Source organism: Cherax quadricarinatus, chromosome 92, assembly GCF_038502225.1.
Source record: "Cherax quadricarinatus isolate ZL_2023a chromosome 92, ASM3850222v1, whole genome shotgun sequence".
NCBI lineage: Eukaryota > Metazoa > Arthropoda > Malacostraca > Decapoda > Parastacidae > Cherax > Cherax quadricarinatus.
The window spans coordinates 4466576-4491121 of record NC_091383.1 but is presented as its reverse complement, the minus strand read 5'-3'; the positions used below and the strand labels follow the sequence as shown (position 1 = coordinate 4491121).

Genomic DNA, 24546 nt, shown 5'->3' with positions numbered 1-24546 from the left:
TACCATCCTGTGGTAGTAGGTTGGTAGACAACAACTGCCCAGGGAGGTACTACCATCCTGTGGTAGTAGGTTGGTAGACAACAACTGCCCAGGGAGGTACTACCATCCTGTGGTAGTAGGTTGGTAGACAGCAACCACCCAGGGAGGTACTACCATCCTGTGGTAGTAGGTTGGTAGACAACAACTGCCCAGGGAGGTACTACCATCCTGTGGTAGTAGGTTGGTAGACAACAACCACCCAGGGAGGTACTACCATCCTGTGGTAGTAGGTTGGTAGACAACAACTGCCCAGGGAGGTACTACCATCCTGTGGTAGTAGGTTGGTAGACAACAACCACCCAGGGAGGTACTACCATCCTGTGGTAGTAGGTTGGTAGACAACAACCACCCAGGGAGGTACTACCATCCTATAGTAGTAGGTTGGTAGACAACAACCACCCAGGGAGGTACTACCATCCTGTGGTAGTAGGTTGGTAGACAACAACCACCCAGGGAGGTACTACCATCCAATGGTAGTAGGTTGGTAGACAACAACCACCCAGGGAGGTACTACCATCCTGTGGTAGTAGGTTGGTAGACAACAACCACCCAGGGAGGTACTACTGTCCTGTGGTAGTAGGTTGGTAGACAACAACCACCCAGGGAGGTACTACCATCCTATGGTAGTAGGTTGGTAGACAACAACCACCCAGAGAGGTACTACCATCCTGTGGTAGTAGGTTGGTAGACAGCAACCACCCAGGGAGGTACTACCGTCCTGCCAAGTGAGTGTAAAACGAAAGCCTGTAATTGTTTTACATGATGGTAGGATTGTTGGTGTCCATTTTTCTGTCTCATAAACATGCAAGGTTTCAGGTACGTCTTGCTACTTCTACTTACACTTAGGTCACACTACACATACATGTACAAGCATATATATACACACCCCTCTGGGTTTTTTCTATTTTCTTTCTAGTTCTTGTTCTTGTCTATTTCCTCTTATCTCCATAGAGAAGTGGAACAGAATTCTTCCTCCGTAAGCCATGCATGTTGTAAGAGGTGACTAAAACGCCGGGAGCAAGGGGCTAGTAACCTCTTCTCCTGTATAAATTACTAAATTTAAAAAGAGAAACTTTTGTTCTTCTTTATGGGCCACCCCGCCTTGGTGGGATACAGCTGGTTTGTTGTAATAAAAAAAAAAAAATTATGCGCAATACAGAAAATTCTTAACATGTTCGTAAGTCAAGGACTTATTGTATACAGTATAGTACTGCTCTGAATTTTTATGTACGAATTATTAAAGGAAGTATAATGAACACTTGTCAGTGCTCAATAATAACCCACATGGAGACAGAAACTCAAAAGATTAACTCATCTGTATATTTCAACCCACTTCTGGGATCCTTTTTTAATACGTATTATTCTGATTAGAGACACTCAGACAATGTCCTCTATGACTCCATTATATCAAGAGTTTACTGTACATGCTTAAAATTGAAAAAAATTGATGCATTTTAAAATTACAAGCACAGATGCTCCTCATTTTACAATGGTTCAACTTACGATATTTTGACTTTAAATAACAAAAAGGCACAATACCGTGACTGGAACGATACACAAATAACCCGCACATAAAAGACAGAAGCTTACGACGACGTTTCGGTCCGACTTGGACCATTGACAAAGTCACGTGACTTTGTCAATGGTCCAAGTCGGACCGAAACGTCGTCGTAAGCTTCTGTCTTTTATGTGCGGGTTATTTGTGTATTTTGACTTTACGATGGTGCGATAGATATGCACATTCAGTACATTACTATACATTTATTGATAAGATAATCTTATATTCATTTATTTACTTTTAGATACTGATATGTAGTTACAGTAATTATTTGTTTATTTACTTATTCATTGTCAGCAGTTATTTATTTATTAATTTATCATATATTCAAATTCAACTTATTGTATTTTCAACTTATGATGGGTTCTTTGGAACATAACTCCATCATAAATCAAGGAGCACCTGTATCAAAATTGTTTCTTTTGTTCCATTAAAGCAATTTTGTACAAAAATGTAGCCTTGGGGCCCCTCTCATATCTGGGTGTCCAGAGGCAACTGCCTCTTTTGCCATATTAATTTGCCACTGAGTTGGGGTGAAGAAGCAATGGTGGTGATGGTATGAGGCACGTGCAAGAGGCCAGGGTGGGAGGCAAGCATGCAGCCTGACCTGGGTTAATGCTGTAATAGAATTCTTTCCAGTCGTCCAACCACACCTCGGCGAGACGCGCGTTGTTTTTGTTAACAATTTTGGAAGTGCCCCCTGGGAACGTGTAAGGGGTGGACTTGCGGAACACGTGACCCACGTGGGAACAAGTGGAGATCTCTAGCGTCCCTCCACACATCCACACCTGTAGGATGATGAGTCAGCCTCACGTGAGCCAAGCGGTGCTGGGAGAGGTTGCTAGTGTGACTGGTGGGAGTCCCATATACAGCCTGTACCTCACACCCAAGAACCTCCACACCCAGGCCATGGCTAAGCATGTACTCGGTAGTCCACCACCTCCCAAAGCTGCTATATTTAACATCTATACAGTTCTCAACTTAGTGTATATATTGTGGCTATTGCTTTCAGGTATTCTGAGCATATATTATCAACATAAAAAATAATTAGACCACTTCCCACTTACAAACAAAACCACTATACGTATACTATTTTCTGGCATATAAAGCAGGCATTTTTTCCCACAAAAAGTCTTGGAAAATCATCCTGCACCTTATATGCTCAAGGTCAGGGTCAAGGTTAAGTCTTGTGTTACACTTTAGCAGCTGTTTACTAACATTATGTTATAACTGCTTGGAAATGCTGTCTTATATGCTCGTGCACCTTACATGCCGGAAAATATGGTGTTACGAATTTTTATTTTCAATTTAAATGGTCAAAAATTCTGCATTAAAAATATATAATTGATAATAGAGGACTCAGAATCTTCCTTCAGTAACATCCAATAAAATTTTTATCTACTAAACTAAAACTATATCTGTAAGGATATCAAATATGTGTTAGTAAGAGATGCACTTATAAGAGTAGTAATGCAATATCAATTTTGTTAGTATTGGTGGTATGCATTTACAACATTCTGGACATATTTAATTATATCATTTAAAAAATTTATTATGACTAAACACAAAGTGGAATTCAAATAAATGGCATAAACAAATCCAAATGGAGGAAATAAGAAACAATCTGGAATTAAAGTTATTTTTTTGCTCTAGACAACCCCAGTTGCAGATCAATATATGCTGTATATAAGCAATATATGCACTACTGAAGAGGACCTCAATTGTAGGTTCACATATACACTACTGTAGGCTAAAATATACACTACTGTAGTAGATTTTAGGTTGAAATGCACAAAAACTCTTCCCATCTTCAAATGTGGAAGCCTGACAGAGTAATTTGTGTATCTCATGATTTGTGAAAGATCGATCTCCATGACACAAACTGAATTTATCATTTCATGTATATACATATCATCTGTTTTATTTTCTCCATGGAAGTTTACCCATGCCAGTACAAGCGCTTCTTCTGATCCAGGATATTGTAACTGTATTTAAATATTTTTCATTCGGCTCATCACCTACCCTGTAAACAATCGCATTTATGTATCTGCATTCACCACTACCAGCATCACTGCTCAAGATATGCAGACAATATTTACAAAAGGCGACTTGAATACTTGTTGGCAACGCAGTAGTTATCATGTGGAGATTATGAGAAAGCAGGCAAAAAAAAAACAGAGAAGATTACATACCTTTACGTTATATGATCACAGCGTTTATTATGTCTGTAGGAGACTTTAAAGAGAGAGAGAATGCTGTCTTTTTAAGGTTTTTGCAGCCAAGGAAAATGAGTGAAAGTCTTCTATACAGCCCTGTAAGAAAGTGTTAATAGTGACCTTGTGATGGGTCTTGTCTGGTGAGAGGTGAATCACTGAGGGTCATCATCAGCCTGTTTGGTAGGTTAGGTTAGGTCTTAGTGGGTATTTGGCAGGAACCTAGGCAGAAAAGACCTAGGGGAGGGGGGTGGGGGGTACCTGGATTCATCTCAAAGAAAAAGTCTCGCCACTCATCCATCCAGACCTCAGCCACACGGGCCGAATTCTTCATGACCACGTTGACGACGCCTCCCGGGAAGGAATAAGGTGACTTGTCCCGAAACACATGACCAACATGTGAGCAGGGGATGATCTCCAGCGTGCCTCCACACTGCCAGATCTGAACACCGCCCAGGTCACCATACCATTACACTATCTCATAAATTACCTCACTAAAGTCTTTTGGACAAAATAATATGAACACCTGCTGATTGAACTATTGTTAGGTAAAAAGGACACAAGTGCAACTAACGTGACATTTTATTGTGGAAGCGTTTTGCTCTCCAGGAACTTTGTCAAAGGCTTGACAAAGTTCCTGTAAAGCAAAACATTGCTACAATAAAATGTCACATTAGTTGCTCTTGTGTCCTTTTACCTAGCATATTGCTGGTAATTCTACCAACATTAATACAGTGGTACCTCGAGTTTCGAACAGCTCCCAACTCGAACAATTATGTAAGTGTATTTTTGAAAGGAGTCTGAGACGGACTAATCTAATTTACATTATTCCTTATGGGAACAAATTCGTTCAGTATCGGCACTCGAGCAGTCTTCCAGAACGAATTAAGTTCGTAACTCAAGGTACCACTATACAACATGTCGAACTGTTGAACGACTTAATAATCAATTTACATGTGTCATCTTCCAAGGCAATAATGTACCAGCTCACACCGCTAGAGTTGCTCAAAATTATCATGAAGAACATGAAAGTGAAGTCGAACACTTGGACTGACCCCCACAATCACCGGATCTAAATAGTATTATGGAGCATCTATGTGGTCAATTGCAACAGCAAGTCAGGAACCGATTTCCTCCATTGTTGTCTTAGGAAGAGTTTGAACAGATTTTGCTTGAGGAATGGCTCAAAAATTCCACTGGATGCTGTTTAAATGCTATATGAATCAATTTCTTGCCAAATTGGTACAAATGGAGGAACAACTCCATATTGAAAATAAAAAGCGATAATAACAAGGTTTTTATATTATTCTGTCCAACCCTCATTCATTAAAATCTTTTGCAATAACATAAAATACCTTTTTAGAGTCTTTTGTAATAACATAACCTCACTAAAGTTTTTGCAATAACTTAAATTCTATGTGCTGGTGAGTTTTTTATATACAGTAAGATCTCTTGCAAAGCAAATATATATATAGTGCAACATTTTGCAAATGCAATTGAAAAAAGTGCATCCAAAATTGAACATTATGTATAATAAGTCTTTTTGTATATTTTCAGTTTTCAATGCCTTTTTTAAATAACATTTCCCAAAAATTGCATAACTTACAGGAACTTTATAAGACAGTTCACTGTATTCTTAGAACTGTTGCATTATGAAAAATCTCATCTTGCAACCATGCAACACAAATAAAAGGCAAAACAAAAAATAAATAAAAAAGCTACTCTGAAACTAATGATGCTTAAGCTTGAGGGTCCCTGATCCTGGAGGGCCCCTGATCCTGGAGGGGCCCCTGATCCTGGAGGGGCCCTGATCCTGGAGGGGCCCTGATCCTGGAGGGGCCCCTGATCCTGGAGGGGCCCCAGAAGTGACTTTAGTCTGCATTGTTTAAAAATTTTTGGTCTACTGTATGAGAAGGGATTTTAAAAATAATAATACAGTAGACCCCCGGTTTACGATCAGCTCCCAATGCGACCAATTATGTAAGTGTATTTATGTGCGTTTGTACGTGTATGTTTGGGGGTCTGAAATGGACTAATCTAATTCACAATATTCCTTATGGGAACAAATTCGGTCAGTACTGGCACCTGAGCATACTTCTGGAATGAAATAATATCATAAACTGGGGGTCCACTGTATAGCATAATTCAATAGAAAACAATAGTTAAAATAATTACCCCACTGAAGATAATAGTGGTTACCCAGACCTTGTTGCTGATTGTGAAGGGGCCTCTATAACAGTTCAAATTTCAGGGCCCCAAAAATGTATGTTCACCACTCTCCAAATGTGTAAAACCGCACGTGCTTTGTGCTAATTCAGACAGAAACGCTGATCAACTGACAGGTGGCTGACAAAAATCTACACCAAAATTTTATCGGTATTGTATACCATTTGTGTACAACTTGTCAAACACTGCAACATCACGAAATCTTGGTTCAGAGGACACCTCCACACTCTTAACTAAGGGCTAGCACCAGACGAGCCTGCTCCATGGCCGGGCTCCAAGATTCGAAACCTATTCCTCAGGTATGACCTACTTCCACTGGGTAATCCCACCTACCAGCAACAATGCCTTTGTCTGTTACACGTCCCTCACCTGATGCCAGTATACAAGTGCCAACCTTCTTGCCTGCGCTTCAGAGTCTTCAAGACTACGGTGGTCTTCACCAACTCCAAGACTGAGGGACTGATCACCTCGTCTTTTGTACAGTGGAACCAAAGTTTTTGTATGCCCTAGTTTGTTTGTAAAACTATAGTTATTCTCTATAAAATGTATTTTTTGTTATTTCCCATAAGAAATAATGTAAATCCAATTAATCCATTCCAGACATCCAAAAATTATTTTTTTTTATTATCACACTGGCTGATTCCCACCAAGGCAGGGTGGCCCGAAAAAGAAAAACTTTCACCATCATTCACTCCATCACTGTCTTGCCAAAAATATTAACAAAAAATACATTTTATGGAGAATAACTATAGTTTTACAAACAAGCTAGGGCATATAAAAACCAAGGTTCCACTGTATATAGTTCTACCGTCTTCCATTGTCCTTCAATCTGTATTAAGCCACTGGACGGCAAAATGTCTACAGTAAAGATACCCAGACTTTGCTCGTGTCTAATTTTTATCCTGTTGGTATTGTATACTATTTATGTGCAAAGTGAAACTGGTTTTTATATGCCTGGAAACAATAAGAGAAGATTTATAAAAGTGAGAGAGATTTAAAAGATAGGAGAGATGTTCTTCTTCATTATTTCTTTCTTGTTCCCCCATCTTTTAAATCCCTCTTTCATTTTTATGAAGTAGTCGTCATTAATTAATATACTCTGTTGTTGAATAACTGATGACATCTTATATATCAATGGTATTCAATCATCAGTAACTGATGGCACTGTATAAGTCGCACTTCAAAAGTCACACTCGAAAAGTCGCACTCGAAAAGTCGCACTCGAAGTCGCACTCGAAAAGTCGCACTCGAAAAGTCGCACTCGAAAAGTCGCACTCGAAAAGTCACATTACATTAAATCATATAATTACACTTATAAATAATATGGAAGAATATTAAACATTTAACAACCTAATATATTCAGCATATTTGAGCTAGCTAAACTTCTCTATGAAATATACATATTAAATTTAAATTTAATATATTAATACTATAGATACAGCTTTCTGATTAGATAACCATTCGTACTTATTTCCAGCAAAGAAAAACTTACCCTAAATGACATTTCCAGATTTTCTCCTCCCCATATATCCATGCCTTCATCGTAGCGACCAATCTTCTCAAAGTAATCCTTGTCGATGGCAAATAATCCTCCGGCCATGGTTGGTGTTCGTAGAGGCTGTGTTCTGTCTCCACCTCGTCTCTCCATCTCCCGCTGTGGTACTCTATACCTGAGTCAAGAAGAAATATCTCAATGCCATGGCTGCAACAATTCACAACCCACAATACTGTAGCTGCAACAATTCCAAACTATCCCACAATACTGCTGTTGCAATATTTTACAACTATCCCACAATACTGTGGCTGCAACAATTCACAGCTATCCCACAATACTGTTGTTGCAACAATTTACAACCCACAATACTGTTGTTGCAACAATTCACAAATATCCCACAATACTGTTGTTGCAACAATTCACAACTATCCCACAATACTGTTGTTGCAACAATTCACAAATATCCCACAATACTGTTGTTGCAACAATTCACAAATATCCCACAATACTGTTGTTGAAACAATTCACAAATATCCCACAATACTGTGGCTGCAACAATTCACAACTATCCCACAATACTGTGGCTGCAACAATTCACAAATATCCCACAATACTTTTGTTGCAACAATTCACAAATATCCCACAATACTGTGGCTGCAACAATTCACAAATATCCCATAATACTTTTGTTGCAACAATTCACAAATATCCCACAATACTGTGGCTGCAACAATTCACAAATATCCCACAATACTGTGGCTGCAACAATTCACAAATATCCCACAATACTGTGGCTGCAACAATTCACAAATATCCCACAATACTGTGGCTGCAACAATTCACAAATATCCCACAATACTGTGGCTGCAACAATTCACAAATATCCCACAATACTGTGGCTGCAACAATTCACAAATATCCCACAATACTGTGGCTGCAACAATTCACAAATATCCCACAATACTGTGGCTGCAACAATTCACAAATATCCCACAATACTGTGGCTGCAACAATTCACAAATATCCCACAATACTGTGGCTGCAACAATTCACAAATATCCCACAGCCACCTCAATTTACAGGCTCTACTTTCACAGACTTTCTATCAACATGAAACCTTGCAGATTCATAGAGCTGACAGAAAAGAATCAGAAATTTGATTGCAAAATATAATGTACTTAAATAAGCATCCTGTGATATTGTTAATATAACAAACTATGTGAGTATTGGTGAGTGAATTACCAATGTTGTAGTTACAAGTTTGGTACTGTACAGTTACATACTCGAAATGTTTGCATATTAACCCGTAAACGGTCCAAACGTATATAAACGTTTTTTCAACATTTGAAAATATGTAAGAAAAGTAGATCTTCTTTTTGTTTTTTTACATTTGAAAATGTGTAAAAAAAACTTTGATCTAATTTTTTTTATATATATATTTTAAAATATGTAAAAAAACGTAGATCTACTTTTGTAGCAGTACACATGTGAACGTAGATCTGCTTGGACCGTTTACGGGTTAAGGGACTTTCTCTATGCATACATAAATGTCATTCACCTTTGTATAAGCACTGTATCATGCCAAAATAAAGTACAGTGGACCCCCGCATAACGATCACCTCCCAATGCGACCAATTATGTAAGTGTATTTATGTAAGTGCGTTTGTACGTGTATGTTTGGGGGTCTGAAATGGACTAATCTACTTCACAATATTTCTTATGGGAACAAATTCAGTCAGTACTGGCACCTGAACATACTTCTGGAGTGAAAAAATATTGTTAACCGGGGGTCCACTGTATTATTATTATCAGATAGTACCGTATTTTTGAGCACCAATATTGTAGTTGCAAGTCCGGTACTGTACAGTTATGCACCATTAAGAATAAAACTGTGAGATAGTACAGTATTTTTTTTTTTTTTTTAGCAAAGTCCAAGTTAGTTCACAATCAGCTGGGCTATGGTTCATACTTTGGACTGTGTGTGGGCAGCAATAACAGCCTGGTTGATCAGACTCTGATCCAAAAGGAGGCCTGGTCTGGGACCAGGTATCCTTCAGGGATCCTTTATGATAAGCAAAATACTTAACCCTTAAACTGCCCAAACGTAGATCTACGTTTTTTCAACATTTGAAAATATGTAAAAAAAAGTAGATCTTCTTTTTTTTTTTTTACATTTGAAAACGTGTAAAAAAAACTTTCATCTACTTTTTTTTATTATATTTGAAAATATGTAAAAAAAACGTAATCTACTTTCGGAGTAACACACATGTGAATGTAAATTTGTTTGGACAGTTTAAGGGTTAAGATGGGAGATCATAAACTTAGTTCTGCTTCCATGGATACAAATACAGTGGACCCCCGGTTTATGATATTATTTCACTCCAGAAGTATGTTCAGGTGCCAGTACTGAACGAATCTGTTCCCATAAGGAATATTGTGAAGTAGATTAGTCCATTTCAGACTCCCAAACATACACGTACAAACGCACTTACACAAATACACTTACATAATTGTACATGAAATCGTTATGCGGGGGTCCACTGTACAGTGTTCGATATTATTTCATTCAGAAGTATGTTCAGGTGCCAGTACTGAACGAATCTGTTCCCATAAGGAATATTGTGAATTAGATTAGTCCATTTCAGACTCCCAAACATACACGCACAAATGCACTTACACAAATACACTTACATAATTGGTCGCATTGGGAGGTGATCGTAAAGCGAGGGTCCACTGTATTAAATACAATCAGCTCTTATATACGTCTATATACTGCATTTTTTAATTCAATTGAAAAATGTCTCTGTTATACACTTTTTCAACCACTATTACTACATATATAGAAGAGGTTTATAAGAAAGGTAAGTAAAACACAAGAAGAAAAATGTAATCACAGAGTCCTTTGTACAAGGACTCTAGCATCAAGGTGCTCAACCTTGAAGGAACTGATTATACTGAGATTAGACAAATCATGGAATGGCTGGAGATTGAACCAATGGCAAGTGAGTTGTAAAACTGATAGGCCAGTGTGTTAACCACTTGGCCAGTAACCTACAATCAGATTGATCCAGCTAGGTATATTTCCATGCCTGCATTTGTCATCACAGTGGTGGCCCATGTTAACCTCCCTATGGTATACAGAAACATACCTAGTTGAATGAATCTTATTAGAACCACTTGGTTCTAATAAGATTAACGCATTGGCCTGGAGGTTAGGACTGACTCACCATGGGTTCAAATCCCGCCCATTCCCTGATTTCTTTGCAACGACATTATTATGATTTCACACATTCTGAGATTACTCCACAGGTCTACAAATCTATAAGACAAACATCTTTCCATACCATCGGAAATTGAGTTTCCAATTGAAACCGCCCCAAGTCATGTCTGAAGCAGTTACATACTCGAAGGTTTCATCAGAGATGACATCAATAATGGGGCACACCACACGTGTTCTGCAATAAAAACATAAAACTTAATAAAGCTAGCAAGAAATAGTCTTCACACTTTTTATTAACACATCAGCCGTTTCCCACCAAGGCAGGGCGACCCAAAAATAGAAGAAATGCTTTCATCGTCACTCACTCTATCACTGTCTTGCCAGAGGCATGCCTACACTATAGTTAAAAAACTGCAACACCCCTCCTTTAGAGTGCAGGTACTGTACTTCCCACCTCCAGGACTCGAGTCCGACTAACCTGGTTCTCTGAATCCCTCCATAAATGTTACTTTGCTCACAGAATATATATAAAAAAAAACAGTGAAAATAGGTAAAACACCTGAGTGCTTTAATAAGTCAGTTAGGTACAAGTACACATAAGTACAATACTCAGACATAGTAACATATGCAATAATCGCAAACAAGTAACATAAAACGCAAAACAACCACAGGGGGAGTTGAGCTATCGCTCAACTCCCCCTGATGATGTTTTAACTACAACACAAAAGGCCTAGAGCTATCATTCAACTCCCCTTGTGGTTTTTTTGCATCATGTGTTGCTTGTTCATCATTATTGCACTATCTACTCTATCTATTACAGTTTTCCAATTTTACCTATATACCCAAATTCTACAACTTTCCAGAAAGTGAAATTTCAGAGCCTATCTCTGCAGGCTGTGAGCAGAATGCACCAGCACTAGGCTACCAGGTACCATTAAGGGAGAGATAACACTATCTTTAAAGAGAACAACGCTCGCTCTACACGTAAAGAAAATTACTTTCTTTTTATAGAGCGAGAGAAAATCGTAGAAATATTAAAACGCACCTCATTTCCCTGTAAAATGTTGATTAGAGAAATATAAAACAAAATGAGCCTGAGAGAGAGAGAGAGAGAGAGAGAGAGAGAGAGAGAGAGAGAGAGAGAGAGAGAGAGAGAGAGAGAGCAAGAGAGAGAGAGAGAGAGAGAGAGAGAGCAAGAGAGAGAGAGAGAGAGCAAGAGAGAGAGAGAGAGAGCAAGAGAGAGAGAGAGAGAGAGCAAGAGAGAGAGAGAGAGAGCAAGAGAGAGAGAGAGAGAGAGCAAGAGAGAGAGAAAGACATAGAGATAGAGAGAAAGACATAGAGATAGAGAGAAAGAGATAGAGAGAAAGAGATAGAGAGAAAGAGAGAGAGAAAGAGAGAAAGAGAGAGAGAGAGAGAGAGAGAGAGAGAGAGAGAGAGAGAGAGAGAGAGAGAAAGAAAGAGAGAATGAGAGATAGAGAGTTGAGATAGGTAACATCTGCTATCCTGCTCTCTGTCTTACTCTTAATTCTTTTAATAATAACTCTACCATACACTTTACCAGGTATACTCAACAGACTTATTCCCCTATAATTTTTTACACTCTCTTTTGTCCCCTTTGCCTTTATACAATGGAATTATGCATGCTCTCTGCCAATCCCTAGGTACCTTACCTTCTTCCATATATTTATTAAAACAATTAATCATTCCAAAACTATATCCCCACCTGCTTTTAATATTTCTGTCTTGATCCCATCAATCCCAGCTGCCTTACACCCTTTCTTTCTACCCATTGCCTCACGCACCTCCCCCACACCCACACTGCCTCACACACCTCCCCCACACCCACACTGCCTCATGCACCTCCCCCACACCCACACTGCCTCACACACCTCCCCCACACCCACACTGCCTCGTGCACCTCGCCCCACACCCCTCACACTGCCTCATGCACGCTCCCCCACACCCACACTGCCTCATGCACCTCACACTGCCTCATGCACCTCCCCCACACCCACACTGCCTCATGCACCTCCCCCACACCCACACTGCCTCATGCACCTCCCCCACACCCACACTGCCTCATGCACCTCCCCCACACCCACACTGCCTCATGCACCTCCCCCACACCCACACTGCCTCATGCACCCACACTGCCTCATGCACCTCCCCCACACCCACACTGCCTCATGCACCTCCCCCACACCCACACTGCCTCATGCACCTCCCCCACACCCACACTGCCTCATGCACCTCCCCCACACCCACACTGCCTCATGCACCTCCCCCACACCCACACTGCCTCATGCACCTCCCCCACACCCACACTGCCTCATGCACCTCCCCCACACCCACACTGCCTCATGCACCTCCCCCACACCCACACTGCCTCATGCACCTCCCCCACACCCACACAGCCTCATGCACCTCCCCACACCCACACTGCCTCATGCACCTCCCCCACACCCACACTGCCTCATGCACCTCCCCCACACCCACACTGCCTCATGCACCTCCCCCACACCCACACTGCCTCATGCACCTCCCCCACACCCACACTGCCTCATGCACCTCCCCCACACCCACACTGCCTCATGCACCTCCCCCACACCCACACTGCCTCATGCACCTCCCCCACACCCACACTGCCTCATGCACCTCCCCCACACCCACACTGCCTCATGCACCTCCCCCACATTCACACCGCCCCCACACACCTGCCTCATGCACCTCCCCCACACCCACACTGCCTCATGCACCTCCCCCACACCCACACTGCCTCATGCACCTCCCCCACATGCCTCATGCACCTCCCCACACTGCCTCATGCACCTCCCCCACACCCACACTGCCTCATGCACCTCGCCCACATTCACACTGCCTCACGCACCTCCCCCACACCCACACTGCCTCACGCACCTCCCCCACACCCCCCCGGCCTCAGGCACCTCCCCCACACTTGCACTGCCTCATGCACCTCCCCCACACCCACACTGCCTCATGCACCTCCCCCACACCCACACTGCCTCATGCACCTCCCCCACACCCACACTGCCTCACACACCTCCCCCACACCCACACTGCCTCACGCACCTCCCCCACACCCACACTGCCTCATGCACCTCCCCCACACCCACACTGCCTCACGCACCTCACACCCACACTGCCATGCACTCACACCCACACTGCCTCACACACCTCCCCCACACCCACACAGCCTCACGCACCTCCCCCACATTCACCACACTGCCTCACGCACCTCCCCCACATTCACACCGCCTCACACACCTCCCCCACATTCACACCGCCTCACACACCTCCCCCACACTTGCACTGCCTCACGCACCTCCCCCACATTCACACCACCTCACACACCTCCCCCACATTCACACTGCCTCACACACCTCCCCCACATTCACACTGCCTCACACACCTCCCCCACACTTGCACTGCCTCACACACCTCCCCCACACTCACACCGCCTCACACACCTCCCCCACACTTGCACTGCCTCACGCACCTCCCCACATTCACACCGCCTCACACACCTCCCCCACACCCACACTGCCTCACGCACCTCCCCCACACCCACACTGCCTCACACACCTCCCCCACACTCACACCGCCTCACACACCTCCCCCACACTCACACTGCCTCACGCACCTCAGCCACACTCACACCACCTCACACACCTCCCCCACACTCACACCGCCTCACACGCCTCCCCCACACCCACACTGCCTCACACACCTCCCCCCACACCCACACTGCCTCACACACCTCCCCCACACTCACACCGCCTCACACACCTCCCCCACACTCACACTGCCTCACGCACCTCAGCCACACTCACACCACCTCACACACCTCCCCCACACTCACACTGCCTCACGCACCTCAGCCACACTCACACCGCCTCACACACCTCCCCCACACTCACACCGCCTCACACGCCTCCCCCACACCCACACTGCCTCACACACCTCCCCCCACACCCACACTGCCTCACACACCTCCCCCACACTCACACCACCTCACACACCTCCCCCACACTCACACTGCCTCACACACCTCGTCCAGCTGATAAGCTTATGCCTTGCATCAGAATTTCCCTTATCTGTTACTAGTCTTGCAACACTCTATAGCTCCTGACGATGCACGGGAGCACGAAAGATCCAGAGCTAAAGATTTCCATCACCAAGTGACTTGTTCTGCATACACAATTATGCATGTAATAACATTACAACCCCCCTCTGCCCTACATATACACAGGGAGAAGGGAGGGGTCGGGGGATGGAGAGGGGGACTGGGAAGGGAAGGAGTAGAAGGAGGGGGAGAGAGAGAAATAGGAAACAAATATTTACCCAAGTAATGTTGTCGAGTGTGGTACGGGCTCGAGCCTGTCACCACAGTGACACACACAAGATAATCTTACTACCACAAATATACATCAAATTTTCGTATTTTTTACAAGTTTTTTTTAAATGATTTTTCAGCATTTTCTGAGAAATTCATCTCTACCACTAAAATTAAAAAAATATTTTGCCTAAAAATTCATTGAGACAAAATGTCAAATTTTACATATTTTAATATACTTTTTAGAGTACCAGACAGACTGAGACAGACGCACAGGCATTCTGTTAAAGGAGATGGTCCAAATAACCTCGTCCTGTTTCACAATATATAACTTGCTGGTCATCTGCTGGGCCCACCAGGTCACCCAGTTCTTGAGGATCTAACAATGTGGCAAATGAAAGAACTGTGACCAAAATCCAAAATATAATTCCTGGGATATTAAGAAACATATGCAACATTTGAGTATCTTTATTGATGAATCGTTTTGCCTATACAGTAAGCTTCGTCAGTCAAATACAGAGGCAGCAGGTGTAGTAGTGGCATGATGATATAATCAGTCCATCAACCTTGTAGAAAAAGTATTTGAGGTGGTCAGTCCCTCAGCCTGAAGAATTCAGCTCCAGACCATGAAGATGCAGTCTTCTCCATGCTAAGGGACTGATTACATCATCTTTGTTTCACTACTACTGCTCCCTCTGTATTTGACTGAAGTCTAATGTGTAAGTGAAACATTTCATCAATAAAGATACCCAACTGTTGCACACGTGTCTTAATCTTCAACGTGTCGGTATTTTATACCAACACGTTGAAGATCATGAGGTCATGGTTGCTGCCTAGCAACCATGACCTCAACATCCACTTGTTCATTACTCTAGATTATTTCTCACTGGAATATGATAACTACTTGTGTGTGATGCACAAGGATATCCACACTAAGGTGATATCAGAAACCAAGGTAGGGATATCCACACTAATGTGATATCAGAGACCAAGGTGTGGATATCCACACTAATGTGATATCAGAAACCAAGGTAGGGATATCCACACAAAAATGATATCAGAAACCAAGGTGTGGATATCCACACTAAAGTGATATCAGAGACCAAAGTGACTCTTAAACCCACAAAACTTGGAAAAAACAAAGGTTCAACTCACCTGTCTTCAGCAATTCGTGCTAGCAAAGGTTCCAGCCAACCTTCTGTGCACTCAACGTGTGCATCCAGGAAGGTGATAACCTGACCTGTGACCTCTTTTGCACCCAGCAAGCGTGCACGGATGAGCCCAGAGCGTGCACCAGTACGTAGCACTCTGACGGGAACTGGGAGTGTCTTGACATGCTCCTCTAGTTCTTTGCCAAGGTAGTCTGTCAGGGAAGACAATATAACAGTCAGTGGGCACCATACCATGATGACAGAGGCAGAGAAGACAGAGGGAAGGGTGGGAACCTATCTAGTTAAAAGTGTTTCAAGTCTATCTACTACACAGGAATCATTAAGGCTGCTTGTCAAATTGTACACCACAAGTCAAAAATTTATTAATACCTGAAATAGTACTTCATGTAAACTCACAGTGTATATAAACTGAGACAATCTAACAGAGAATATATACACAGACATACACACCTTTCAGTACACAAATAACCCTTTACTGATTAAACGTTTTGCCTACACAGTAGGCTTCTTCAGTCAAATACTGAAGAAGTATACTGCGTAGGTGAAACGTTTCAACAATAAAGATACCCAACTGTGGGACATGCATCTTAATCTTCAACTTGTCAGTACTATATACCATTATCCATACACAAATAACCCGCACAGAGGAGACAGTAAACCTATGAAGACATGTTGACTACCACTCCGCTAATACTATTTCTGCTTCTACCTTTTCTACTACTACCACCAGTGCTTCCCTTCGCTCCCCTTTCTAGCTCCTGTGGCAAAAATCTACTCCCACTACTTTCTACTACCTCTATCACCACTACTACTACTACTTCCACTACCAGCCTTACCATTACTTCTTGTTCTTCCTCTCTTGGTCCCGTCCCTGTCCCCCTCGCCTACATACACTGGTTCCCTCACCTTCGTGTGTTAGTGTGACTTGTAAACGGTCCAGGTGGGACCAAAATGTTGTTGTAAGCTCCTCTCTCCTATAAGAAAGGAGGAACACTGCAACAGGCCTACTGGCCCATACTAAGCAGGTCCTTCTCAAACCTACCTGTCATTTCAAAACCTAATTTTTTTTATTTTCAAATCCATTGTTTCTGGCTCTTGCTTGATTTGATACCACAGACAAATATTGAGTTATTTGTTTATTGTTCCAGTCAGAGTAATGTGACTGTTCTTCACCTCTCGGTATAGGTATCATGTAAGAGATCTGGGACCCATTAGATGTATGGAGAGTCACCAAATATCAGTACAGTGGACCCTTGGTTTTCGTCGATCTTGGTTATCGCCGATTTTGGTTTTGGCCGACTTTTTTCGTCGATTTTTGGCTAAGGTAATCAATGACTGTATGGAACCTGTCCAGTCCCCAGCGCACAGACAAAACAGGAGATAGTGTTGTGCAGTCCATTATTTGTGAAAAGGCAAGGCAGTTGCATGAGGATCTCACAAAGAAACTGCCTGAAACAATTATTTATTATATTTTTATTAACACACTGGCCGATTCCCACCAAGGCAGGGTGGCCCGAAAAAGAAAAACTTTCACCATCATTCACTCCATCACTGTCTTGCCAGAAGGGTGCTTTACACCCTTCTGGTGAATTCAAGGCCAGCAAAAGCTGGTTCTAAAATTTCAAGAAGCGAAGCAGCATACAGTGTTGTAAGGCACGGTGAGGGTGCCAGTTCAGACAAACAAGCGGATGAAAAATTCGTTGGGGAATTCAAATGTTATGTAGTGTCTGAAAAATTCCAACCCCAACAAGTGTTCAGTTGTGACAAAACAGGCCTCTTTTGGAAGAAAATGCCAAAGAGGACCTACATCACCTTTATACCTTATACCTTTACCCTACCTTCACATGCAGGAGGAAAAGGCACTCTCAGAACACAAGCCTATGAAAGACAGGCTAACACTCTTGTTGTGTGGTAATGCTAGTGGGGATTTCAAAGTGAAGCCTTTACTGGTGTATCACTCTGAAAATCCAGAGTGTTCAAGAAAAACAGTGTTGTTAAGAGTAAATTGTGTGTGATGTGGAAGACAAACAGTAGGGTATGGATCACAGGGGAAATTTTCCTGGAATGGTTTAATGAAGTGTTTGGCCCCAGTGTGAAAAAATACCTCCTGGATAAGAAATTGCCACTCCAGTGCCTCCTGTTAATGGACAATACTCCTGCTCATCCTCCAGACTTAGAAGACCAATTATCTAAGGAATTCAGTTTTGTAACAGTGAAGTTTTTGCCTCCTAACACCACTCCTCTCCTCCAGCCCATGGACCAGCAGGTCATTGCAAACTTCAAAACACTGTACACCAAAGCAATGTTTCAAAGGTGCTTTGACATAACCTCGGACTCTGAATTGACCCTAAGAGAGTTCTGGAAGAATCACTTCAGCATCTTTCACTGCATAGGCCTTATAGATAAGGCTTGGCAAGGAATGACTTCCAGGATGATGAACACTGCTTGAAGAAATTTGTGGCCAGATTGTGCCCATAAGAAGGATTTTGAAAGGTTTGAGGCTGACCCTGTTGACCCTACACCTGTTGTGCAATCAATTGTGGCATTGGGGAATCCCATGGAGCTGGATGTGAGTTTGGAGAATGTGGAAGAGTTGGTGGAGGACCACAATGAAGAGCTAACCACTGATGAGCTGTAAGAGCTTCATCTGCAACAGCAACAGACCACAGCTGAGGAAATTGCTTCAGAGGGGGAAGAGAGATGGAAGAAGGTGCCTTCTTCAACGATTTGTGCAATGTGGACTAAAGTGCATTCATTTGTGGAGCAACATCACCCTGAGAAAGCTGTTCCAATCTGTGCTGGTAACTTTTACAATGACAATGCCATGTCCCCTTTTAGGCAAATCTTAAAGAGATGCCAGAAACAGACATATCTGGACAGATATTTTGTGTGACAGGGGTCCAATGACTCTCAAGCTGGTCCTAGTGACAGTAAAAAACAAAGGAGGGAAGTGATCCCAGATAAGGACTTGGTACCTAGAGTCCTTATGGAGGGGGATTCCCTTTCCAAACAATAACCTATCTCCCCTCTCCTTTTCTCCCTGCCTTCCTTCCAGCAACAACAGCTTAAAAAGATAAATGTCATGTTTAATGTTGTAATAAAGTTGGTAGAATTACCGACAATATGTAAAGTAAAAGGACACAAGTGCAACTAATGTGACATTTATTGTGGCAACGTTTCGCTCTCCAGGAGCTTTATCAAGCTTGATAAAGCTCCTGGAGAGCGAAACGTTGCCACAATAAATGTCACATTAGTTGCACTTGTGTCCTTTTACTTTACATGTTTAATGTTCATTCTTTTGTGCATGTAAATGTATATTTAAGGTATAAAAAATTTTTTTTTTGTTGATACTTCTGGGTGTCTGGAATTGATTAATTCCATTTATATTATTTCTTATGGGGAAAATTGTTTTGGTTTTGGCTACTGGCTCTGGAACGGATTAAACACGAAAACCAAGGGTCCACTGTGCTTGGTTGACCAGGTGTTGATCCACCAGGTAGGGGTCGATTCACATCTCCTGGCCCAGCCTCTTTGCTAGTCTCTACTAGGTCCTCTCTTTCCTTGCTCAATGAGCTTCATCAAACCTCGTCTTAAAGCTATGTATGGTTCCTGCCTCCATTATGTCACTTTCTCGGCTATTCCACTTCCTCACAACTTTGACTTAAGAAATAATTCCTAACATCCCTTTGACTCATCTGAGTCTTCAGCTTCCAATTGTGTCCCCTTGTTTCTGTGACCCATCTCTGGAACATCCTATCTTTGTCAACCTTGTCTATTCCACGCAGTATTTTGTATGTTGTTATCATGTCCCCCCTATCTCTCCTGTCCTCCAGTATCGTCAGGTTGATTTCCCTTAACCTCTCCTCGTAGGACATACCTCTTAGCTCTGGGACTAGTCTTGTTGCAAACCTTTGCACTTTCTCTAGTTTCTTTACATGCTTGGCTAGGTGTGGGTTCCAAACTGGTGCCGCATACTCCAATATGGGCCTAACGTACATGGTGTACAGGGTCCTGAACGATTCGTTATTAAGATGTCGGAATGCTGTTCTGAGGTTTGCTAGGCGCCCACATGCTGCAGCAGTCATTTGGTTGATGTGCGATTCAGGAGATGTGCCTGGTGTTATACTCACCCCAAGATCTTTTTCCTTGAGTGAGGTTTGTAGTCTCTGGCCCCCTAGACCGTACTCCGTCTGCAGTCTTCTTTGCCCTTCCCCAATCTTCATGACTTTGCACTTGGTGGGATTGAACTCCAGGAGCCAATTGCTGGACCATGCCTGCAGCCTGTCCAGATCCCTTTGTAGTTCTGCCTGGTCTTCGATCGAGTGAATTCTTCTCATCAACTTCAAGTCATCTGCAAACAGGGACACCTCGGAGTTTATTCCTTCTGTCATGTCGATCACAAATACCAGAAACAGCACTGGTCCTAGGACTGACCCCTGTGGGACCCCGCTGGTCACAGGTCCCCACTCTGACACCTCGCCACGTACCATGACTCGCTGCTGTCTTCCTGACAAGTATTCCCTGATCCATTGTAGTGCCTTCCCTGTTATCCCTGCTTGGTCCTCCAGTTTTTGCACTAATCTCTTGTGTGGAACTGTGTCAAACGCCTTCTCGCAGTCCAAGAATATGCAATCCACCCACCCCTCTCTCTCTCGTGTGTGTGTGTGTGTGTGTGTGTGTGTGTGTGTGTGTGTGTGTGTGTGTGTGTGTCAAGCACCGGCGCTCATGGTAAAAAAAATGAAAAGTCTGGATACTAAAAACCCTTTTAAGAAAAAAATTCTGGCAGTAGAGAGGAAGAGGAAGAAGAGGAGGATCTGTTATCGTACATTTACCATCCCTTGACAACCTAGGTTGTGTAACATACCACCAACATACCAACATACCCCAACATACCACTAACATACCCCAACATACCACCAACATACCACCATACCACCAACATACCACCATACCCCAACATACCACCATACCACCACACCACGAACATACCCCAACATACCCCAACATGCCACCATACCACAAACATACCCCAACATACCACTAGCATACCAACATACCACCAACATACCACCATACCACCACACCACGAACATACCCCAACATACCCCAACATGCCACCATACCACAAACATACCCCAACATACCACTAGCATACCAACATACCACCAACATACCACCATACCACCACACCACGAACATACCCCAACATACCCCAACATGCCACCATACCACAAACATACCCCAACATACCACTAGCATACCAACATACCACCAACATACCCCAACATACCGCCAACATACCACTAACATACCACTAACATACCTCCAACATACCCCAATATACCACCAACATACCACCAACATACCTCAACATACCACCAACATACCTCAACATACCACCAACATACCCCAACATACCACCAACATACCCCAACATACCACCAACATACCCCAACATACCATCAACATACCCCAACATACCACCAACATACCCCAACATACCACCAACATACCCAAACACCCCAATATACCACCAACATACCCAAACATACCCCAATATACCCCCATATACCACCAACATACCCAAACACACCCCCATATACTACCAACATACCCAAACACACCCCAATATACCCCCATATACTACCAACATACCCAAACACACCCCAATATACCCCCATATACTACCAACATACCCAAACACACCCCAATATACTCCCATATACTACCAACATACCCAAACACACCCCAATATACCCGCATATACTACCAACATACCCAAACACACCCCAATATACCCCCATATACTACCAACATACCCAAACACACCCCAATATACCCGCATATACTACCAACATACCCAAACACACCCCAATATACCCGCATATACTACCAGCATACCCAAACACGCCCCAATATACTCCCATATACTACCAGCATACCCAAACACGCCCCAATATACTCCCATATACTACCAACATACCCAAACACATCCCAATATACCCCCATATACCACCAACATACCCAAACACATCCCAATATACCCCCATATACCACCAACATACCCAAACACATTCCAATATACCCCCATATACCACCAATCTACCCAAACATACTCGAGCATGCCCCAACATACCCACCTCTCTCTGAAGCATCATCGACCAGCAATATCTCCTGGAGCAGAGCCCTGGGTGACCTCTGTATAATGGACCAGACGGTCCGTAGCAGTGTGGACCAGGCCTCGTTGTGGAAGACGATAACTATAGAAGTAGTGGGCATCAAGGGCGGGTACATCTTCGTCTTGCACCTGCAACATCAACAACATGTCTCAACTAAAACTGATGAACAGGGTGGTAGGGGATTATTAGCTGGGTGGGTAATCCCGTATTTGTGGGGGGATTAACACTATGGCATCTATAAATGACTTTAATTGTAGTATTCAAGGTTATCCTGCAGTTATCCAGGGGTCAACGCCCCCGCGGCTCGGTCTCAGACCCATATATATAATACACACACACACACACACATATATATATATATATATATATATATATATATATATATATATATATATATATATATATATATATATATATATATATATTTCTAGAGCTATGTCAATATTTTTATATTTATATAAATTGGTATATTTCTGACCTTTTTAGGTATCAACATTATGGAATTTATATTATATATTTTCTAGTCCCAATTTTAAAAATTCCTTACTATACATATTTCATATTTCCGGATAATCCGTATCAACATTCCACATCTCTGGGCATTTTTCTATATAAATATTTATCGGTGTACATGAATAAAGTCACCATTATATTGTCCAGCAATGGGATTTTGTGCTCAAACATAAATCCCCATTCGTCCGCCTGGGGGATTAATTAAGTGTTTTTTGATACAGTTACCCCTTTATGGGCCTCTAATAGCCCACTAGATTTTTGCAAATATTTGAAAAAATGTAACGCCACTGAAAAAAATGGAAATATTCAATTGTTGAAAATTGCAAAAACTGAAATGGAAGGCAGGGAAAATTTAATTTTTTTGATATTTGTAAATAAAAGTAGCGAGTTTACATAAAATAATACAAGACTTTGTGAAAAAGAAAATGTTGGTTACGCTGGGACTTGTGATTATTATTTTAAAAAGATCGACACCATGCCCAGCCCTTCTAGGGTAGGGTAGGTGCCTGAGCTCGAGCCTTTAGCTCATAAGACTGTCATTCCCATTAGCCCCCTTGGGGCGGGGATGGCAGACCAGAGAGGCCTAGCTTGTGGCTAGGCCTGGGGACAGTTGGTCCCAAAGATGAGGAGGTACTTGTGCCTCCTCCCATGGGAGACTTAGGTCTCAGACACTCCCTAAAGAGGGAGCCAAGGCCGGGCCACCACTTGGAAAAGGCCCGGGCCAGGAGAATACCGGCGAATCTTTAATAATAATAATAATAATTATTTTAAAAGATCGATACCATGCCTAACCCTTCTAGGGTAGGGTAGGTGCCTGAGTCCGAGCCTTTAGCTCACAAGACTGTCATTCCCATTTGCCCCCTTGGGGCGGGGATGGCAGACCAGAGAGGCCTAGCTTGTGGCTAGGCCTGGGGACAGTTGGTCCCAAAGATGAGGGGGTACTTGTGCCTCCTCCCATGGGAGACTTAGGTCTCAGATACTCCCTAAAGAGGGAGCCAAGGCCGGGCCACCACTTGGACAAGGCCCGGGCCGGGAGAATACCGGCTAATCTTTAACTAACTAACTAACTATTTTAAAAGTGGTGGAGTGGTAAGCCAGTGGAAGGTCTCGGTCAGATGACTAAAAACTCCAGGTGTGGGGGCGTCATAAATAAGATCAGCGTCAGGAAACACTTGTCCTGTTTCCTGACAAACCTGACCTCACTTACGTTTATATACAACCTTGGTAGGAGGGAGTCGGTCCCTACAGTGTTCCTCTACTGCTGATAGTACTACCTGCTTATTATGAACCAGCAGGACTACTACAGTATACCTGCTTAGCAGGACCACTACAGTGTTCATCTACTGCTGATAGTACTACCTGCTTAGCAGGACCACTACAGTGTTCCTCTACTGCTGATAGTACTACCTGCTTATTATGAACCAGCAGGACTACTACAGTATACCTGCTTAGCAGGACTACTACAGTGTTCATCTACTGCTGATAGTACTACCTGCTTATTATGAACCAGCAGGACTACTAAAGTATACCTGCTTAGCAGGACCACTACAGTGTTCATCTACTGCTGATAGTACTAC

The 24546-nt window shown here is 42.8% G+C and overlaps 1 protein-coding gene across 4 annotated transcripts in view; it reads right to left on the bottom strand.

Moving 5' to 3' along the window:
- The window catches only part of Pgant5 (polypeptide N-acetylgalactosaminyltransferase 5), a 95678-nt gene that overhangs the window by 27442 nt on the left and 43690 nt on the right, over nucleotides 1–24546 (bottom strand). For 2 of the 4 annotated variants that reach the window (XM_070104484.1, XM_070104485.1), the window contains 5 exons: nucleotides 22418–22584; nucleotides 16261–16468; nucleotides 10876–10986; nucleotides 7529–7706; nucleotides 4072–4252 (listed from right to left, as the gene is read on the bottom strand). In XM_070104484.1, coding sequence (XP_069960585.1) covers nucleotides 4072–4252; nucleotides 7529–7706; nucleotides 10876–10986; nucleotides 16261–16468; nucleotides 22418–22584 — 845 coding nt within the window. Of the gene's footprint in view, nucleotides 1–2204; nucleotides 2386–4071; nucleotides 4253–7528; nucleotides 7707–10875; nucleotides 10987–16260; nucleotides 16469–22417; nucleotides 22585–24546 lie in introns of all 4 variants that reach the window. The other 2 variants (XM_070104483.1, XM_053790549.2) reach the window with 1 other exon arrangement.